A 22,445-nucleotide genomic window follows, 5' to 3' on the forward strand; every position below is an offset into this window, starting at 1 on the left:
GGAAGAGACTCCATATTGTACAAGTCAGAATAAAAATCTATAACAAAGCTTGCACTAAAACAAACAGGGTGTCTCAGACTTGTGTTATGTACATAAAATATTAAATGTAAAACGATTAGTTCATGTAATTACCCAACTGTACAAACAGGATAGTGTGCCATTTCCCCAATTTATCCTAGCTTTTTAACGTGAAAATACAAAATGTGTTCATTAAAAAAAAAAAGCATTTATTGAAAAATAAACAAGCAGAAATTATGACAAGAGGCTTTACAACAGTAAATTGTGCTAGTTACAAACAAAATATGGTGTACACTTAAATATGAATCCACAGTATAAGAAAGGGAAAAATAAAACAGTATAATACTTAATTCTACTCTTTTGGCAAATGTGCTATTTTATTCCAGTAAACCGAAAAGCAAAATAATTCTCCGACACCTAACGACCAAGGGTACATTATTACTAATCTACACAAAAACACAAAGAGAACCTTTTGCTACATTTTTATGGAAAAACAGGGACAGAGTGAGCGGCTCACAGAGACAATTTTACCCCCCTGTGCATAGTGAGTTAAAGTCCCTTTGGACAGAATTCAAGTTCTCCACTAATGCATTATTACACTGTTAACCTGGAAGGCACGAGATCCTTAACAGCTTTCAAGGCAAAATAAAATCCCTGTTATTATCAAGAGTTAGATTGCTGAAGACAAAAAGAAATGCTGCTCCTCCAAACACAATCATGCAAAGTGGACAAAGCTGTAACATTTACTAAAAATCCCGATAACTGCAACTATTTAAAAAAGAAAAAATAAATCCCTAAACACCATAGAAAACAATTCTAAATGAAATAAGCAAAATAACACGTCATATTCCTGTGCCCAGGGCTAGATCATCTTAGGTGTTATTCAGTTTGCTCACCCAAGTACAGTGAATATTTTTGTGAACACCAGTTGTGATTGCAACGAATTGAGCCTGCACTTCATTTCGACCAGACTAGTTCATCCACACAAAACATTTAGCATGTCTCGACACTATTTTGTGTTATTTCAGACAGGTAATTGAACATACAGACAAAATAACTGATCAAAAAACACACCAAAAAAAAAAAACCCACCCATACTACCAAAGAATAAGATTGTTGCTATGTCAGGTTTAAATATTTACCTCCGCAAATACATCCTACATAACTAATAAAACAAGTCATACAGCATCAAAGCCTATTACAGGGAGGGAAAGAAAAGAATTATGTAAAGACATTTCAGGAAAAGACCAACAGTTTTACTCATTGTTTGCAGGTTTTAACAGTCAAGAGAAAGACTTCGTCTTTGCAGTCCTAGAGCAAGCCTTTTGCTTTCATTCAGCTTCGTTAAAAGTAATTAATTACAAATGTTAAGAAGGCAATGTACACAATGACAAATTTAAGAAGTTCTTCAGTATGTACAAATACAATTAACAATCGTCAAGTAATCTGCATTTTAATAGCGCACAAGTGACCGTCTTGTGACCCTGAGACATGTATGGCAGATTCAAAGCAAACCAACAAGAGAACGCTCGACTGTTTTTCTGCACTACAATGCAATACGAAAATTCCTGCTACCATTAAAAAAAAAAAAAAAAAGCTGTACACACCCTAGCATACACTGCAGATAACACAACCTCATCCAACTTCATACTGGTATATACTATGTGATCCCCCCCCCTTTTTAAAAATATTTTCCATAAGGTTTGTTTTTAAATATATCTTACATATTTGGAAATGTACTACTAAAGGCTTTTAGTGACAAGACTTAAAATATTGTAGCAAAAGGAATTTTTCTGAAATAGAACATCACATCAATTTGCTCTGAAACAAAAAACAGCTGATGAAAAAATAAAATTGCCATGAACATTGTTATATCTGAAGCAAGTGGGCACAGGATGATACAATTCCTGCATGTCCACTGAAATACAACATGCAAAAGACAACAAAAAAAAAAAAAAACGACTTTCACACTACACGAGGCTCTGTTTGTGACGATTAAAATAAAAGTTGTTGTTGTCAGCTCCAGGTAGAACCAGAGCTAAACAGATCCTGATTTGGACAGGCGCTCAAGCAGATTGGTACCTGCACTGGAGTAAAGTGACCTATGCTATTGAATCTGAAGGATCCCACTGTGTCTATGTAAGAAAGACTAACTTCTAGCACAGAGCTGGGAAGAAAGAGAGAGAATTATTTGGGGGAGCACAGTGGCAACGGTCTCAGTAGTTGTACTGCCTCTGCCCGGGCTGGTGGACATGACCTGCGGTAGCTTTGGCCTTCCTTGCTCCCCCAACACGGAGCAGATTCAGGCGGCGCAGCGCGTTACGGGACAGCTGCTGGCGCTGCACATTGTCCCGAATCCTCTGAGCCAGGCGCCCATTTTTGGCCTGCTTCAGGAAGCTGGCACGTGTGGCGTTGAAAGCGGCTGCATAGTAGCCAGTACCGTGACTGGGTCTGCACTGAACTTCAGACCTGCACAAGGAACAAGAGCACACTATTTACACCAAGCCAGCCACGTAGCAATAATCACTTAGATGACTGTTATAGTAGACATTTCAAAAAACACTTTCACTAGTTGAGTGAGAAGTGCCATTTCGGAGGCAGTACTGCCTACAGTACCTTGCATAAGGATTCACCCCTTGACCTTTTCATAATTTTGTGTAGATTCATGACATAGTCCCAGTTAAGTCCATTTCAGTTCCATGTTGCAACCTAATGTGGAAAAGTTCAAGGGGGATGAATGCTTAAGCACGGCTCTGCATCCATCTTTAAAATAAAGCCAAAATCAAAAAGCACTGCATATAGTCTTCTCAGCATTATTTTTCTCCCTCGTTATACATTTCTATCTACTGTACTGCAACAAAGAAGTACATTTAACTTTCTAGGTAGCTATGCGAGTCAACTCAAGCTTTTAAAAAAACCCTGAAAGCTGGTTAAGTTACCTGAGGATGCTGGGTTCACAGGCGTTTTCCTTCAGCTGGCGTTGGTGTGAGCTATGCACAGCATAGACAGACATGCTGGGGTGCTCGATGAGCAGGTTCTCCAGAGGACTGGTCTCCAGAATCACTGGACCTCTTCCTCCAGCTGTGAAGCAGGGCGGTGGCGTGATAAACCAGCCGTCCTCCAGACCGCACTCTTCCTCCATGTGCAAGAATCCTCGGTCCTCGGAGTCCGTGTCCGCCGCCGAGTCCAGAGAGGAGCAGGAGGAGCAGCGCACAGGGCAGTCAGGAGCATCTCTGTTCTCCGAGCAGACGTTTATCAACTCGTCCTCACACGCACTGGAGCAAGCTTCAGCTAGAGGATCACACAATGGAGATCAATATTTACACTCTTCAATAAGGATCTTTTAAAAAAAAAAAAAGCATGCCAAAACACTTCATCGAGGAATGGGATTTGTGAAGTATCCATCCAAAAAAAAGAGAACAAATCAAGTAAACTCAAGGTAGACGTTTGTGTCGTCAACAACCCCAGTGCAGAGGCATGTTGTTTTCATAGTTCACTGCTATTTTTGCTTTTGGCAGTCAATGGTGTAAACAATGGGAACCTGATAGGGATAATTACATGGCATGACCTGTAGAGGGCGCAATATACAGGATATCTAAGCTCAGTCAGTCAAACAATAAAGGCTTTCAGTGAAACATTTGTAGAGTAATCCTATTACAAGACTCAAAAATAAACTGAAGGATGACAAATAACAGGAAAACCCCCCCCCCCAATTAATTTTTAATCACTGTCTAAAAAGTTACGCATTAAATATGTCGTAATGTCTGAACACAATTTTGCTCGTCCTACTTGTGTGTGGGGTCGCTGCCACATCCTCGACAGGTCATATTAATTGGGAGCATAGTTTTTACGCTGGGTGCCCTTCCTGCCACAACCCTCCTGTTTCCGGGCTTGGGGTCAACAATTCACTCACATATTAACACCTATGGGCAATTCAGAGTAGCCAGTTAAAGGGGAACTGAAGGCAAATTTTTTATCATCAAAATTCTATTTCTCATTTTATAAAATATAGGAATGCATTTCTGACAGCTGTTTTGTCACTGCTATAGCAAGTTATGAGTGTTTGAAATATGCTGTGTAATATATCAGTCCATATGTCAAAGCAGTGGCCATAAACAAGATTTGCTGAGACCTGTGCGAGACTTCATAGGACGGAATTAAAACGTACAGTGGAAATCAAAGTGACCAACATCTGCCAACGTCGTCAAAAGACGTGCGCGCCCTCCTTTAAATGCTGACGTAATCAGGCCGGAAGTTTTCCCTGTGTCCGAAATCGCTCCCTACTCACTATATAGGGCGCTCTATATGATAGATAGATAGATAGATAGATAGATAGATAGATAGATAGATAGATAGATAGATAGATAGATAGATAGATAGATAGATAGATAGATAGATAGATAGATAGATAGATAGATAGATAGATAGATAGATAGATAGATAGATAGATAGATAGATAGATAGATAGATAGATAGATAGATAGATAGATAGATAGATAGATAGATAGATAGATAGATAGATAGATAGATAGATAGATAGATAGATAGATAGATAGATAGATAGATAGATAGATAGATAGATAGATAGATAGATAGATAGATAGATAGATAGATAGATAGATAGATAGATAGATAGATAGATAGATAGATAGATAGATAGATAGATAGATAGATAGATAGATAGATAGATAGATAGATAGATAGATAGATAGATAGATAGATAGATAGATAGATAGATAGATAGATAGATAGATAGATAGATAGATAGATAGATAGATAGATAGATAGATAGATAGATAGATAGATAGATAGATAGATAGATAGATAGATAGATAGATAGATAGATAGATAGATAGATAGATAGATAGATAGATAGATAGATAGTGGGGACGCCATTTTGTAGTGCTGTCCGAAACCTTACTGAGGATTCTGTGGGAAATGCGCTCAGTATAATATGTATTTATCACTAAAATACATGCATGTATTTATTATTTTGAAAACCCACCAGCCGCCTGATCTGGCATGCTTTAATTGTGCAACAGTAATGACATAAATACCAGCACGACGGACTCGTCCTTATCCTGTCATCTTTTCAGCTTTTCTCTACTCCACGTTGGTTTGAAGTCGTATGGAATAATCTCCATCACTGATGAAGCTGGCAAATCTCAAAATTAATCTAAATTGGAATGATCTGGCCGCTGTGTAAACAGTTTTCAAAATGGCAGCACTGACACTTCACGTTTGAAGTCTCACACAAGTCTCGTGAAGATCGCGTGGATAAGCGCCGCCTGCCATGGATAATACGAACTATACATTCAACATGGCTAAAAACCGAAAAGGCCGATAAAAGTATTATATACCAATATGAGTCACGATACAAGGTTAATAAAACCGAAAACGTAATTGAACACGTTAATTAAGAAATAAAGCAAAATTACTTCAGTTCCCCTTTAACCTATCTGCATGTCTTTGGACTGTGAGGGAAACCGGAGCACCCAGAGGAAACCCACACAGACATGGGGAGAACATGCAGACTCCACACAGAAAGGCCCCCGTCGGCCACCGGGCTCGAACCCGGACCTTCTTGCTGTGAGGCGACCACCACTAACCACTGCACTACCACGCCGCCCGCAATTTTGAAATTCTTAAGTGTTTAATTAAAGCATTCCGCTGCAGTGGTCCAACCTGGACAGCCGGGTTAATGCTTGGTTTAGTCCAGAGGTTGTTCTGGGAAAGCCAAACAATGGGATGATTATGTAACAAGTAGGCTGGTATTTCTTATCGATTTTGCTGGATAAGCAACCTCAATAATAAATGGCACACAGACAGCTTGACTGTTTATCCTTCGTCTCCAGACTATTACACAGATATCTGGCATGTACCCAAGGACTATACGATTTCTTTTACTTGGCTTGCTTTGGTGCACCCGGACTCTTGGCCATGGATCTGCCACGAAACTCTTTGCATTGTGATTTCTCCACGATTGTGAAATTCTGATTCCCCCGGTCTCGAGCGATTAAACCTATAACTGCTCTTCTGTTTATCTCCCAACCCAAACTATCCATTCTTCCTCAAATCAATCGTCGCCCCTGATTTTTTTTTTGGGGGGGGGGCATCCTGCAAAAAACAGAGTAAAACTGAACTTGACAAATCTTAAGGGCTTTTAAAACCCACTGAAGCTATCAAATAAACGACTTCATTTGCTTTACTTTCTTAAACTACGATAGATAATCATTATTCCTGGCCCAATTAAGTCCTATCCTCTGATCAGCATGGACAGACTGGACCATGGCATCTACAAAACGAAGCGGAAAGATTGCACGATAGCTTCGATTACTACAAGAAAAAAAAAAAAGGCAAAGCATTGGGTTTGTATCTTACCCAGCTAACCTGGCAGCAAGCAAGCGTGTGGTACTACAAATTTACATTTATTCATTTGGCTTACAGGTTTTTGTAAAGAAGCATACAAGTGAAACAGGACACAACCCATGCAAAGAAAAAGGTAAACAAGGCAACAGAGCAAGGGCATAAAGCTGTAATTTGTCAGCAAAAAAAAAACAAAACAAGTGATCTCACGCACTAATCATTAGCAGCCTTGATAAAACAGCCCAACAGTGGCTCGTCTGGGATTTAACATCACACTGATCAATAGCAATTTCAGCCATTAGCAAAGAACCGAGTTACCACTGTCCACTTAAGTGTCTAGACCTTAATCATGGGCTGAAAGGTTCTATGCATCATGTCTAGGTGCCTTGCATTCATATCTCCCAGCTGGGCTTCAGGTGATTAAGGTCAAAGTGACCAAAACAGTGCTATTTTTACACCAATGATATATTAAAAGGTTTGCTGGCTGCAAATACCTCCACCTCAGGGGAGAGACCCGAGCCAGACAGATCTCCTTGCACCTGAAATATTTCACACCCTGCATGATAGGACACATGGCTGTATACTACAGCCTGCCATCGCAATACATCGCTCGCTAGCAGGCGATCACGGCCACTGCGGTCACTGCAGACATGACTTTCCAATCAACACGCTCGGTTAGTCTGCAGGAAACGCCCCGGCTTTTAATACTCAACGTTGCACTCAAGTCTGAAAACGTGTGTCTTTAATATTCAAATTGAAAGATTTATATGGTTATAGTGGATGAAACCTCACGAACCGAGATAATCGACAAGGATCCAGTCCTCATCGTCTTCATTTCTGTTGAAGCCCACATCTGCAGGACATTCACCGGCCTCCTCCAGGGCATCCCCGAACAGGATGCTGGTGAACCTCTGGAACATGGTATGGGAGCTGGGAGAGGACGAGGGGGCCAGATCAGTCCTGCTAGTTTCGCTTGAGGATGGGGCTCTTTGGTCATCAGCTGCTAGAGTCGCTCATAGAAGCCTCTGGAAAGGTGCTGAAGTGCATGAGTTTCTCCTTCACGTATTAATAACACTTAAAGCTCAGTCATAGCTTTCACCAGGTGTGCAAAAGTTAAGGCCCTGTGAACAAAGCATGGGCACGAGAGAGAGAGAGAAAATTAATCATCCATCATTTCACTACAGCAGCAGGCACTGAATGAACAGAAGACATCAAGAACACTTTGTTATATTGATATATAACAAAAGACCCAAATCAGTCAACCCAGTTGAGTGTATGAACTAGATTATCAACATGACTTGGCATGCAATTTACTGAGGATACGCAGATGTTTAAACCATTTGGTCTTGGAAACTTGGAGTCCAGCCCAGTTCAGCGATTGCCCTGCTCGAACACATTCACCAAATCTGACAATTTACTGACTTACAGTGGTGCTTGAAAGTTTGTGAACGCTTTCGAATTTTCTATATTTCTGCATAAATATGACCTAAAACATCGTTAGATTTTCACACAAGTCCTAAAAGTAGGTTAAGAGAACCCAGTTAAACACATGGGGACAAAAATATTATACTTGGTCATTTATTTATTGAGGAAAATGATCCAATATTACATATCTGTGAGTGGCAAAAATATGTAAACCTCTAGGATTAGCAGTTAATTTGAAGGTGAAATTAGAGTCAGGTGTTTTCAATCAGTGGGATGACAATCAGGTGTGAGTGGGCACCCTGTTTTATTTAAAGAACAGGGATCGATCAAAGTCTGATCTTCACAACACACGTTTGTGGAAGTGTATCATGGCACGAACAGGAGATTTCTGAGGACCTCAGAAAAAGGTGTTGTTGATGCTCATCAGGCTGGAAAAGGTTACAAAACCATCTCTAAAGAGTTTGGACTCCACCAATCCACAGTCAGACAGATTGTGTACAAATGGAGGAAATTCAAGACCATTGTTACCCTCCCCAGGAGTGGTCCACCAACAAAGATCACTCCAAGAGCAAGGCGTGTAATAGTCAGCAAGGTCACAAAGGGCCCCCGGGGTAACTTCTAAGCAACTGAAGGCCTCTCTCACATTGGCTAATGTTAATGTTCATGAGTCTACCATCAGGAGAACACTGAACAATAATGGTGTGCATGGCAGGGTTGCAAGGAGAAAGCCACTGCTCTCCAAAAAGAACATTGCTGCTCGTCTGCAGTTTGCTAAAGATGTGGACAACCCAGAAGGCTATTGGAAAAATGCTTTGTGGACAGAGGAGACCAAAATAGAACTTTCTGCTTTCAATGAGAAGCGCCATGTTTGGAGAAAGGAAAACACTGCATTCCAGCAGAAGATCCTTATCCCATCTGTGAAACATGGTGGTGGTAGTATCATGGTTTGGGCCTGTTTTGCTGCATCTTGGCCACGACGGCTTGCCATCATTGATGGAACAATGAATTCTGAATTATACCAGCGAATTCTAAAGGAAAATGTCAGGACATCTGTCCATAAGGTATTAGGCAGAGACCCGTCCACCCGTAAATTTGACGGGCAATTGCCGATTTCAACGGGCAAGTATACACACAGACGGATACTGAAACGGACGATAATGCCGAAAATTTTCGCACATGAATACTCCCACGTCATCCGATAAATCCAGTTATGTTCCGCCCACACACGGACTGGCCATCGGGAGTAGCGGGAGTTTTCCCGGTGGGCTGGTGGTTCAGCGTAGGCCGGCGGAGAAAAAAAAAAAAAAAAAAAAAAACAGTTGCGCGCTGGCCTTTAATATGATAAGCAATGTTAACAGTTTCTTTAACAAACTGTTAACATTGCTTATTACAGTTGCGCGCTGGCCTTTAATATGATAAGCAATGTTAACAGTTTGTTAAAGAAACTGTTAACATTGCTTATCATATTAAAGGCCAGCGCGCAACTGTTTTTTTTTTTTTTTTTTTTCTCCGCTGGCCCACGCTGAACCACCGGCCCACTGGGAAAACTCCCGCTACTCCCGATGGCCAGTCCGTGTGTGGTTCCGCCATCATTTACAAATCGTAAGAAACACAGTTTAATACGAAAAATACTGAAAACTTGAAATGAAAAATCAGAATATTTCATCGTTTCCGCCATTTTGGCCCGCACTGAATCTTGTAACATGCGGACTGAATAAATCGCGAATTCTGATTGGTCGAAAATTGCCAAACACCCTGCGTTGTAGTTTCCTCTTTCTTGGCGGGAGAACCGCATTTTTTTTTGCTGACTCACTCTTCTGGATCAAGATGAATCCCAACAAACGCCCCAAATTGAATGTGACAAAAACTGATTCGTTTTTCCACAAAAAGACAGAAAAGGTATGTGTGATACATTGATTAACAAGGGGGGTTTCATTGGGGTATGGTAAAATAGAATACTGTTGGTTTTTTTTTTTATTAAATACTGTAACTAGATCAAAAGATTATATACAATTCATTGTTGTTTATTTTCTTTTCACTTTTGTTACCAAATCAAACACCATACATACATCTGATACATTCAGGAGTGAAACTGAAAAAAATACAAAGTAAAAATATGCAATATTTCTGATCAAAAATTACACGCCATTTCACCCTGAAAATGTCCTAGAATGCAGGAAATGAAGTCTAAATTTCAAAAATTTTCTGGGGGGGCATGCCCCCAGACCCCCCTAGAGGGACTTCGCGCCTGCGGCGCTCGTCTTCGCACCTGCGGCGCTCGTCTTCGCACCTGCGGCGCTTATCAGGATTATATAAAATATTATTTTTGACTGGTAAATTTCTTTTTCTGCCTAATACCCTATCTGTCCATGAACTGAATCTCAAGAGAAGGTGGGTCATGCAGCAAGACAACAACCCTAAGCACACAAGTCATTCTACCATAGAATGGTTAAAGAATGAAGTTAATATTTTGGAATGGTCAAGTCAAAGTCCTGACCTTAATCCAATCGAAATGTTGTGGAAGGACCTGAAGCGAGCAGTTCATGTGAGGAAACCCACCAACATCCCAGAATTGAAGCTGTTCTGTACGGAGGAATGGGCTAAAATTCCTCCAAGCCGGTGTGCAGGACTGATCAACAGTTACCGGAAACGTTTAGTTGCAGTTATTGCTGCACAAGGGGGTCACACCAGATACTGAAAGCAAAGGTTCACATACTTTTGTCACTCACAGATATGCAACATTGGATAGATAAAATGACCAATTATAATATTTTGTCTCATTTGTTTAACTCTTTATCTACTTTTAGGACTTGTGTGAAAATCTGATGGATGTTTTAGGTCATATTTATACAGAAATATAGAAAAATTCTCAAGGGTTCACAAACTTTCAAGCACCACTGTAAATAGATTTTACCTAGTCTTGGACCAAATTGTTTGGTTAAAGGGGATCACAGAATAAAAATCCTTCACAGACCAGGACAAAGCTTAAACCATATCCAGCAAACTTGTTCTCGGTTAAGCAGATAAACATCTGAAATCTGTATAATCAGGATAAATTATAGGTTTATCCTCACAGCACGTCAAACGATCTCCATCTAGCTTGGAATTAGTTGCAGTTCAACGGGATTCATGCAGACCATGTTATGATACTCGACTATAGGGGTGTTCACACGGCAACTTTTACTCCGGTGTAGCACCGGGGCTGCCCCGGTAGAGCGTTCACACGGTACAAAGTTATACCAGTGTAGCCCCTGAAAGCTGCTTAAACCGGTCCAAATCCAACCCTGCTCGGGAGGTGGTTTAAGAAATTTACTCCGGAGTAAATGCTAGTTTGCAGGGCAGCACCGATATAAAATGGGCCGTCTGAACGCTACAGGGGTAGACTCGCTACGCGTGAGGAGATTTGATTACATACGGGCATTGCATAATTTGCATCCTGGTATTTTGCGCTTCCAAAATGGCGAATATCAACAACAACAGAACTGTGTGTCTTCCAGTGTTGCCAGATTGGGCGGTTTTAAGTGCATTTTGGCGGATTTGAACATATTTTGGGCTGGAAAACGTCAGCAGTATCTGGCAACACTGGTGTCTTCATCCGCGTTGTTTTCCCGGCGCTTGGTGATGCCATGACAACCGGGAAAAGGAAGTACATTTTCACGCATGCGCATATTTCATTTCCGCATTATTACTATCGTATAGCGCGGTCGCAAAAACTGCCGTGTGAACGCAAGTGGGGCTGCACCGGTGCGAACACGCTTCTCTCTAGTAAGCAGGTTTGTGACGTGTGAACGCTCCACAAAACTTACACCGGTGCAAGATATATTGCAACAAAATACATCAGTGCAGCATCGATGCAAATATGTGCCGTGTGAACACCCCTTATGTCTCTCTTATCTGGTGTTTTACACGCAACAGCTACCACTTAACCTAGAGCACGTTTCTCTCAGTCACTTCAGTGTCTCACGCCTCCTCGCTACAGGGGTCAGTGCACTGAAGAGCATTAGCCAAGTAAAATCTAAGACAGAGAGGAGTCCAGCACTATTTTTTAAATACGCCTCAACATATTAAATGATAACTTGATAATTCTGACACGTTTCCCTGTACTGGGGGGGGGGGGGGGGGGAAGCTTGACTTAAATTTCCCTTAATGGAAGGACACTTGCTGAAGGAGCAAACTTAATTTTCAGTTCTTTCTTCAGTACAGGGAAAGGAGTTAGAAAATATCATCGGCGGTAAACACACACATACCCGTTACAGAGAGGTTATACTGAGGAGGGGGAAAAAAAAAAAAAAAAAAAAAACAGCCAACAACACAGGAATACTCCCTTAAAGCAAAAGAGGAAAAAGAAAGAAAATATCAACATATTTTTAAAAACATACCAAAAAATTAACACTTTCATTGTATGCAAGAGTGAAGGTGAGGGAGGCATTGCATGCAATATACATATAATATGCTGGACATAAATTTCTCTCTACACCCTCAATTGTTCATACTTGGCATGTATCCAAATGATCAATTTTTATGAAAGAGAAAGAAAGCACTTATTAACATATGCTCGTTCCATACAAAATACCTCATGGAAAAGCTTAAAATCAGTGGCTCTGGGAGACATCTTCCTGCCTGTCTATGGAGAAAATCACTTATTTTTATGGGTAACAAAAAGACCTTTGATTCCATACAGGAGCCATTAATTTATTGTGAAAAATATGGATTTAATTTCAAATTCTACAAAAGGCTGAGGAAATGAGAAATACAACCCCAAAAAAGTTGGGACACTGTGTAAACTATAAATAAAAACAGAACGCGATAACTCGCAAATCATGGAAACCCTATATTTCATTGAAAAGGGTACAAAGATAACATATCAAATGTTGAAATTGAGAAATTTTACTGCTTTTTTTTTTTTTTAATGTGCTCATTTTGAATTTGAGGTCAGCAACACATTTCAGAAAAATTAGGACGGTGCAAGTCTACCACTGTGTTGCATCATCTCTACTTTTAACAACACTAAACGTTCAGGAACTGACGAGACCAATTGCTGTAGCTTTGAAAAAGAAGAGAAATGTTGTCCCATTCTTGCCTGATATCCAATTTCAGTTGCTCAACAGGCTGGTGTCGCCTTTGTCATATTTTATACTTCATAATGCGCCAAATGTTTGAAATGGGAGACAAATCTGGATTGCAGACAGACCAGTTTAGCACCCAGACTCTAACTCTAACACAGCATCCCAACTCTTTTTTTTTTTTTTGAATTGGGGCTATATTAAAATTAAAAGTGATGTGACGTTGGGTATAAGTAGAGAGAAGAATAACCTTTCTACTTGTGTATTTTTGATTTGCGCACACTATTCCAGTTATTTTATAATGTCAGTGGTGAGAGAGGACATGAAAATGGCAGATGTGGTAGAGAAGGATGCGGAAGACAGGGAGTAACGGAGACGAAAGATCCGCTGTGGCAACCCCTAATCGGGAGCAGCCAAAAGATGATTTCAGTTACTTGGCCACAGAAATGTTGTGTCAATAACGGGGTTCCCTCCCCCCCAACATCATCTTGCTTATGTTTGTCTATTTGTATAGGTAACTGTATGGGGCAGAGTAAAATTAAGGATTTTCACGAGTGATTTCGAAGTTTTGAAAATCGACTCGGGCAATTTCAATTAATTTTACAAGGAATCATACGATTACTTGTTTATAATATATAGGACCAAATTCATACTTTGGAAGCCATTCAAGTTCACAACATTTGTCATTCACGTTTTCTGAACCAATCAAGGCGCGAGACTATCTTGCACATTTGAATCAGTTTCTAAAGCGTCTTTCATCAGGACACGAGGATTTTGAAAGTGCTTTACAAAATTTTATTAGAACTTCTTTACAAAAGCCATTTTGTTGACACAATTTGCTAATTTTTGTAACTGTAACCAAGCAACGAACTAGCCAATAGCATTTCAGAAATACGGCCCCATGTTAAGGAAAAATAAAAAATAAAAAAAAACCCTCCTTGATTAACCAATCAGAATTGAGTAATTTGGCCATATGTATTATACATTTACTAATAAATGACAAACTTTTTTAAAGAAAGGTCTATGGGAAGTCTTGCAACTGAATAGTAAAACTGGGCAAATCTGCATTTAGTTCATATGCAGCACAAGTAGAATACATTACAAAATACTTTAAATTTGGACTCCCTAAATGTCTTTAAAAATCTTTTAAACTCAGTTCTCACACAACAGTGCCATTGTTTTTCATAATTTTTAACCCTGAATGAACCTTTAATTCATTTTTTATTGTCCATAACGTCTGGAATGTCTATGTGTTCATGTGTGTTAATATTGCATGTCCTATGTGTATGTTGTCTATGTATATTGAAACACTTTATTTGCTGCCACCTTGGCCAGGACTCCCTGGAAGAAGAGATAAATGTATCTCAATAGGACATTCCTGGTAAAATAAAGGATAAACAAATAAAATAAAATCCAGCTGGGCGGCACGGTGGTGTAGTGGTTAGCGCTGTCGCCTCACAGCAAGAAGGTCCGGGTTCGAGCCCCGTGGCCGGCGAGGGCCTTTCTGTGCGGAGTTTGCATGTTCTCCCCGTGTCCGCGTGGGTTTCCTCCGGGTGCTCCGGTTTCCCCCACAGTCCAAAGACATGCAGGTTAGGTTAACTGGTGACTCTAAATTGACCGTAGGTGTGAATGTGAGTGTGAATGGTTGTCTATGTGTCAGCCCTGTGATGACCTGGCGACTTGTCCAGGGTGTACCCCGCCTTTCGCCCGTAGTCAGCTGGGATAGGCTCCAGCTTGCCTGCGACCCTGTAGAACAGGATAAAGCGGCTAGAGATAATGAGATGAGATGAGAATCCAGCTGTGTTGAGTGCAGCATCACACCAGTAGGGGCGCCACAGGCAACTCTTCCTGCTCTTATTGTGCTGGAGAGCTTTTTGTTCTCTGGGCCCCTGTCTGTCTCCTCAGGGCCCTTACAGACAGCCCCATGTTACTCTTTTTACAGAATCCTTCACAAAAACAAAGACCAACCGAGTTTCTGAGTGAAGCAAACGCTGAGGATGAGAACAGAGCTCCTCAGGGGAAGAGGAGTTAAAACATGCCTTACATTGTGCTGAAGGTAGAGAAGAAGAAGAAAAAAAGAAAAGAAAAAAAGATGTATCCGTGTTGATCCACACAGAAACCCTACACCACCCGGGTGGACAGAGCCAGTACAGCCCAGCTGAGCAGAGCAGATCAGATCAGAGCACTGCGCAGGGCTTTACACCAACAAAAAGGAGAAACATTTTCTTTTCCTTTCAGTAAGAAAGCCAGACTAAGATACAGCACACGGATTCGCCACAACACGCACTGTTTAGTGAAGCGATCACATCAAAACGGGTTGAGTTTTCAGCTCAAAACTGATCACCGTCTACAACAAAGACTCACCTGCAGCAGAGCTTTAGTGTAAACAGGAAGATGGAAACCGCGTCGTTGAAAGAAAAAAAACAAACTAAACTCAGCTCGCTTGAAGGTTGAGGTAGAAAATATTACACGATATAAATATATCTATATAAATACTTCTTCTTTGAAGAAAACACTATCTTATGGACCCGCAAACGCAAGCATGGATCTCTTTCTTTCTTCCTCTCTCTCTCAGTCCCTGCGAGCTCTCACTGCTCCCTTTTGTTATTGTTGTGCAAAATGAGCAGCTGATCGTTGTTGACGTCACTTCAGCCAGCCTATGGGATGGGCCTGTTTAAACTCGGCTAGCCAATCAGCGACCGCGCCTGGCTCTGACAGACTGTCACCAACGCACGTGACCCAGTCCAAAGAAAGGCAAGACTGGACAAGTTTGGAAGCAACTCAACCCTCATAATGACTGGCCAGCAAAATACCAGAGGGTCATCAATGTTGCTTGATCTCATCTCATCTCATTATCTGTAGCCGCTTTATCCTTCTACATGTCTTTGGACTGTGGAGGAAACCCACGCGGACACGGGGACAACATGCAAACTCCGCACAGAAAGGCCCTCGCCGGCCCCGGGGCTCGAACCCGGACCTTCTTGCTGCGAGGCGACAGCGCTAACCACTACACCACCGTGCCACCCCTGCTGAGATATTAGATTAGATAAAACGGCGGCACAGTGGTGTAGTGGTTAGCGCTGTCGCCTCGCAGCAAGAAGGTCCGGGTTCGAGCCCCGGGGCCGGCGAGGGCCTTTCTGTGCGGAGTTTGCATGTTCTCCCCGTGTCCGTGTGGGTTTCCTCCGGGTGCTCCGGTTTCCCCCACAGTCCAAAGACATGCAGGTTAGGTTAACTGGTGACTCTAAATTGACCGTAGGTGTGAATGTGAGTGTGAATGGTTGTCTGTGTCTATGTGTCAGCCCTGTGATGACCTGGCGACTTGTCCAGGGTGTACCCCGCCTTTCGCCCGTAGTCAGCTGGGATAGGCTCCAGCTTGCCAGCGACCCTGTAGAACAGGATAAAGCGGCTAGAGATAATGAGATGAGATTAGATAAAACTTTATTGATCCCTTTGGGAGGGTTCCCTCAGGGAAATTAAGATTCCAGCAGCATCATTACAGATAAACAGAGAAAAGAAACAGAGAAAAACTTCTAGATAAATTAAAATAAATTAAGTATTTACATATACAAATATAAAAAGAATAAGATATGGGGAAGAGGGGAAAGGGGGGAGAAGGAGAGATATTGCACTTTATATTGCACATTGTCCAGTATTGCTTTTTGTCAGGCTAGGCCAGCGTTTCTCAACCTTTTTTCAGTCACGGCACCCTTCAGAATTATGCAAATTCTCAAGGCACCCCCATATAAAATATACGCAGTCACGCTGACCCTGGGAGTGACGTTGTGACATGGGAAAGGGGGCCGTGAGACAAATTTTGATGATGCATGAAGCAGCGATGATCTGCATTAGTGTATCGTTTTTTGGAATTTTAATTCATTTTATTTATTTCAATGTTAGAATATATAATTTTTTTGACGGCACCCCTAACGAAGCCAGACGGCACCCCAGTTGAGAAAGGCTACTGCTCCTTCCCGTCCTCTGTCCTCCTGTTCCCCCTCCTCCCCCCCAGAGAGGAGTTGTACAGTCTGATGGCGTGAGGGACAAAGGAGTTTTTGAGTCTGTTCGTCCTGCACTTGGGAAGGAGCATTCTGTCACTGAACAGGCTCCTCTGGTTGCTGATGACGGTGTGCAGAAGGTGACTGGCATCGTCCATGATGTTCAATAGTTTGTCCATAGTCCTCTTCTCTGCCACCGTCACCAGAGAGTCCAGCTTCATGCCGACCACAGAGCCGGCCCGCCTGATCAGTTTGTCCAGCCTGGATGTGTCCTTCTTGGATGTGCTGCCCCCCCCAGCACACCACGGTGTAAAACAGGACACTGGTGACCACAGACTGATAGAACATCCACAGGAGTTTCCTGCAGATGTTAAAGGACCGCAGCCTCCTAAGGAAGTATAACCTGCTCCGTCCCTTCTTGTATAAGTGATTGGTGTTGCAAGTCCAGTCCAGCTTGCTGTCCAGCCACAGCCCGAGGTACTTGTAGGAATCCACAGCCTCCACCTCGACTCCCTCGATCAGAACTGGTCGTGACCTTGGTCTGGACCTCCCAAAGTCAATGACCAGCTCCTTGGTCTTCGAGGTGTTGAGCTGCAGATGGTTCCTGTTGCACCACACAGCAAAGTCCCTCACCAGGCTCCTATACTCCTCTTCTCTGTCGTCACTGATACACCCAACGATGGCTGTGTCATTGGCAAACTTCTGAATGTGACACAGCTCTGAGTTGTAGCAGAAGTCCGCGGTGTACAGGGTGAAGAGAAGAGGGGCCAGCACCGTTCCCTGGGGTGCTCCGGTGCTGCTTATTATAGTGTCAGACGTGATATCTAGTCCTTCATGAATTGATTTTTTTGATGTAGTTATCCATCCATCCATCTATTATCTGTAGCCGCTTATCCTGTCCTACAGGGTCGCGGGCAGGCTGGAGCCTATCCCAGCTGACTATGGGCGAGAAGCGGGGTACACCCTGGACAAGTCGTGAGATCATCGCAGGGCTGACACACAGACACAAACAACCATTCACACTCACATTCACACCTACGGTCAATTTAGAGCCACCAGTTAACCTAACCTGCATGTCTTTGGACTGTGGGGGAAACCGGAGCACCCGGAGGAAACCCACGCGGACACGGGGAGAACATGCAAACTCCGCACAGAAAGGCCCTTGTCGGCCACAGGGCTCGAACCCGGACCTTCTTGCTGTGAGGCGACAGTGCTTGTGTAAAATCATGCAGATACAAATCAAGAGCTTCAGTTAATGTTCACTTCAAACATCAGAATGGGGAAAAATTGTGATTTCTGTGACCTTCACTGTGGCACTGTGGGTGTTGGTTTGAGCCAGATGGATTGGTTTGAGTATTTCAGAAACTGCTGATCTCCTGGGGTTTTCACACACAATATTCTCTAGAGTTTACACAGAATGGTGCAAAAAACACTGCCTGAGCGACAGTTCTGTGTGTGGAAATGCCTTGTTGATAAGAGAGGTCAGAGGAAAATGGCCAGATTGGTTCGAGCTGCCAGGAAGAATATACTGTAGTAACTCATATAATCACTCTTTACAACTGTGGTGAGCAGAAAAGCACCTCAGCATGCAACAGCAGAAGAGCACATTGGGGTCTACTCGTGCCAACCAAGAACAGGAATCTTAGAATCAAGAATAAGTTCCTATTAAAGTGGTCGGTAAGTGTATATCCCAATATTCAATGATCCCAACTACACTCAAACATTACTATATTTCACAATTTGTGTACATACTGTATATATGCAATTACATCATAAGTAATGCTATATCATCATTAGGTGCCATGTCGTTTAACCTTTGATTGCCATGGCCCACACACACTCCTTTTTCAGGTCAAGATCAGTTCATTGGTATTAATTTCCAGTTCTCTGGCTGCTGTTTCTATCGTCATTTATCTTTGCCTTCTTTCCTTCAATCTTTTCCACCAATTACAGTGCATTCTAGCTCCTCTTTCCTAATCACATGTCCAATGAATGCTATATGTATGGAAATGGGACATGTTTGTTACCAAGCATATCATCACACTTCGGTTCCCCAAAACAATCATTTTTTATTCCTTTAACAAATAACTCAAGACATTCAGAATTTGTAATATTGCATGATTTATTCAAAACACAAATAAGCAAATGAAATAAACACAAGACAAACTCTCATACGTACTGAAAAAGACTTGAGTACATATGAACAGAGTGGATTATTTAAGTCATTTGTTAATGAGGTAATGAGTCCCTGAACTTCTCATCTAGCCACTTTATCCTGTTCTACAGGGTCGCAGGCAAGCTGGAGCCTATCCCAGCTGACTACGGGTGAAAGGCGGGGTACACCCTGGACAAGTCGCCAGGTCATCACAGGGCTGGCACATAGACACAGACAACCATTCACACTCACGGTCAATTTAGAGTCACCAGTTAACCTAACCTGCATGTCTTATGTCTTTGGACTGTGGGGGAAACCGGAGCACCCGGAGGAAACCCACGCGGACACGGGGAGAACATGCAAACTCCGCACAGAAAGGCCCTCGCTGGCCACGGGGCTCGAACCCGGACCTTCTTGCTGTGAGGCGACAGTGCTTGTGTAAAATCATGCAGATACAAATCAAGAGCTTCAGTTAATGTTCACTTCAAACATCAGAATGGGGAAAAATTGTGATTTCTGTGACCTTCACTGTGGCACTGTGGGTGTTGGTTTGAGCCAGATGGATTGGTTTGAGTATTTCAGAAACTGCTGATCTCCTGGGGTTTTCACACACAATATTCTCTAGAGTTTACACAGAATGGTGCAAAAAACACTGCCTGAGCGCCAGTTCTGTGTGTGGAAATGCCTTGTTGATAAGAGAGGTCAGAGGAAAATGGCCAGATTGGTTCGAGCTGCCAGGAAGAATATACTGTAGTAACTCATATAATCGGGACTCGAACCCAGGACCTTCTTGCTGTGAGGCGACAGCGCTAACCACTACACCACCGTGCCGCCGTCCCTGAACTTGTTTCAGAAAATTATTGGAATGTGCAAATACTCTTTCAATAACCCAGTGTTCAAGAGTTTATTTGTGGAAGTAATGGAAGGTAATTAATGTCCTGTTCTTTGAGCTGCTTAGTCATATCTAGCTGATGAAATCGAACTTAATGTTGAATCAGTTCTTGAAATCACTTGTTCCTGGGCAAGGATCAATAATCCTGTCAGAATTACACACTTCTTTGTCAGTCACAGTTCGATTAATAAAAGCAGTGTGTACTCTTCCTACAAAATAAATATTTTCTGACATCTTATTTCTCTGTTGCCTAATTAAAGTAATGAGTATGTGAAGCAGAACTTTTCACACTATTCAAATTAGCAGATGAGATGAAACACTAGGCGTACCGTACAGCTGATCTCTCAATAACCGAGTACCTGGCTTATGCAATTTTGTTAATGTTTATGGTATGTTTTGAACTTCTTGTACAAGTTCACGGACAAGAGCTCACTGTAGAAGGTGTTATTAAAGACGTAATCAGCTGATATCATTGTAGTAGCAGGATGTTGTTTTCCATAGAACCCTGACAACTTTGTGAAATTCTGACAGAAATCCTAATTACAGAAAGCATCCTTTCACCACGTCTTGAAATCGGTTTTGTTTTTCTTTTACCAGCTTTAAAAGTTATCAGATAAGCAAACCGCAAGTTACAGTGAACAGATTGGGCAACCAACATCTGATCTAATACTGTAGAGACAACTGCAGTTAATAAAATTAAAACAAAACACTTTAATCAATTAAGTAGGTTAAACTGAGTGATGTTGACTCCCCAGGGAAGGACTGAATGTGCAATGCGGCTGAAATTTGGTGGTCAAGGCTGAAATCGATCTGTAGGCTGTCTCATGTACATCATGATAAATACAATCCTAACCTGTGGTGTACCATTAATTTTACTAAATAACTAACACCACTTAACATAGTTAATCGCTTGATTTGTTTTTTAAAAGCAATTATAAATGGGATGAACAGCACAGAGCTGGAAGTAATACAATACCATGTTCATATGTGTAAAACAGTAGTGTAGTGGAGATGAATTATAACACACAGATAAAATAAGAGATCATGTAAATGAGCTTACAAATTGACATCTGGGTAGAAGATTGCATCAGCTAAACCTCTCTCTCTCTCTCTCTCTCTCTCTCTCTCTCTCTCTCTCACACACACACACACACACACACAGGGAGTGTCCAGCCTGAGGCAATCTGGCAACTGACAGGTGCAACATCCTGTCATTTAATGCCATTAACTTAACAATGCAGCTTTTATAATGACATACCAAAATGATAAGCAAAAAAACAGGCTTAAACTGCAGAGGATATAGAAAGATAGATAGGTATAAAGCTTTCAGGACCATAAAAGGCCAGACAGGAGTGCACTGGATGTGGCAGGTGGCTTGTACCGTATGGGGATACATTCATGATCAGTAATGACTTTATCCTAACCAGGAATGTTATGGTTTAACTTACTCATTGATTTACATTTTGTGAAATGTCCATCCATCTGTTATCTGGAACCATTTATCCTGTACAGGGTCGCAGGCAAGCTGGAGCCTATCCCAGCTGACTACGGGCGAAAGGCAGGGTACACCCTGGACAAGTCGCCAGGTCATCACAGGGCTGACACATAGACACAGACAACCATTCACACTCACATTCACACCTACGGTCAATTTAGAGTCACCAGTTAACCTAACCTGCATGTCTTTGGACTGTGGGGGAAACCGGAGCACCCGGAGGAAACCCACGCGGACACGAGGAGAACATGCAAACTCCGCACAGAAAGGCCCTCGCCGGCCCCGGGGCTCGAACCCAGACCTTCTTGCTGTGAGGTGACAGCGCTAACCACTACACCACACTGCCATCCCTGAACTGGTTTCAGAAAATTATTGGAATGTGCAAATACTCTTTCAATAACCCAGTGTTCAAGAGTTTATTTGTGGAAGTAATGGAAGGTAATTAATGTCCTGTTCTTTGAGCTGCTTAGTCATATCTAGCTGATGAAATCGAACTTAATGTTGAATCAGTTCTTGAAATCACTTGTTCCTGGGCAAGGATCAATAATCCTGTCAGAATTACACACTTCTTTGTCAGTCACAGTTCGATTAATAAAAGCAGTGTGTACTCTTCCTACAAAATAAATATTTTCTGACATCTTATTTCTCTGTTGCCCAATTAAAGTAATGAGTATGTGAAGCAGAACTTTTCACACTATTCAAATTAGCAGATGAGATGAAACACTAGGCGTACCGTACAGCTGATCTCTCAATAACCGAGTACCTGGCTTATGCAATTTTGTTAATGTTTATGGTATGTTTTGAACTTCTTGTACAAGTTCACGGACAAGAGCTCACTGTAGAAGGTGTTATTAAAGACGTAATCAGCTGATATCATTGTAGTAGCAGGATGTTGTTTTCCATAGAACCCTGACAACTTTGTGAAATTCTGACAGAAATCCTAATTACAGAAAGCATCCTTTCACCACGTCTTGAAATCGGTTTTTGGTTTTGTTTTGCTTTTACCAGCTTTAAAAGTTATCAGATAAGCAAACCG

At 41.9% G+C, this 22,445-nt stretch overlaps 1 protein-coding gene across 1 annotated transcript; it reads right to left on the minus strand.

The window, feature by feature from the left end:
- Positions 1 to 206: 206 nt before the first annotated feature.
- tp53inp1 (tumor protein p53 inducible nuclear protein 1) lies at positions 207 to 15,472 on the minus strand. Its single transcript, XM_060920687.1, has 4 exons — positions 15,237 to 15,472; positions 7,181 to 7,505; positions 2,958 to 3,309; positions 207 to 2,487 (listed from the first exon to the last, which is right to left on the minus strand). The coding sequence occupies exons 2-4, from the start codon at positions 7,302 to 7,304 to the stop codon at positions 2,235 to 2,237; spliced, it is 729 nt and encodes a 242-aa protein (XP_060776670.1). The 5' UTR covers positions 7,305 to 7,505; positions 15,237 to 15,472; the 3' UTR covers positions 207 to 2,234.
- Positions 15,473 to 22,445: the final 6,973 nt, after the last annotated feature.

This window comes from Neoarius graeffei, chromosome 5 (genome assembly GCF_027579695.1).
Source record: "Neoarius graeffei isolate fNeoGra1 chromosome 5, fNeoGra1.pri, whole genome shotgun sequence".
NCBI lineage: Eukaryota > Metazoa > Chordata > Actinopteri > Siluriformes > Ariidae > Neoarius > Neoarius graeffei.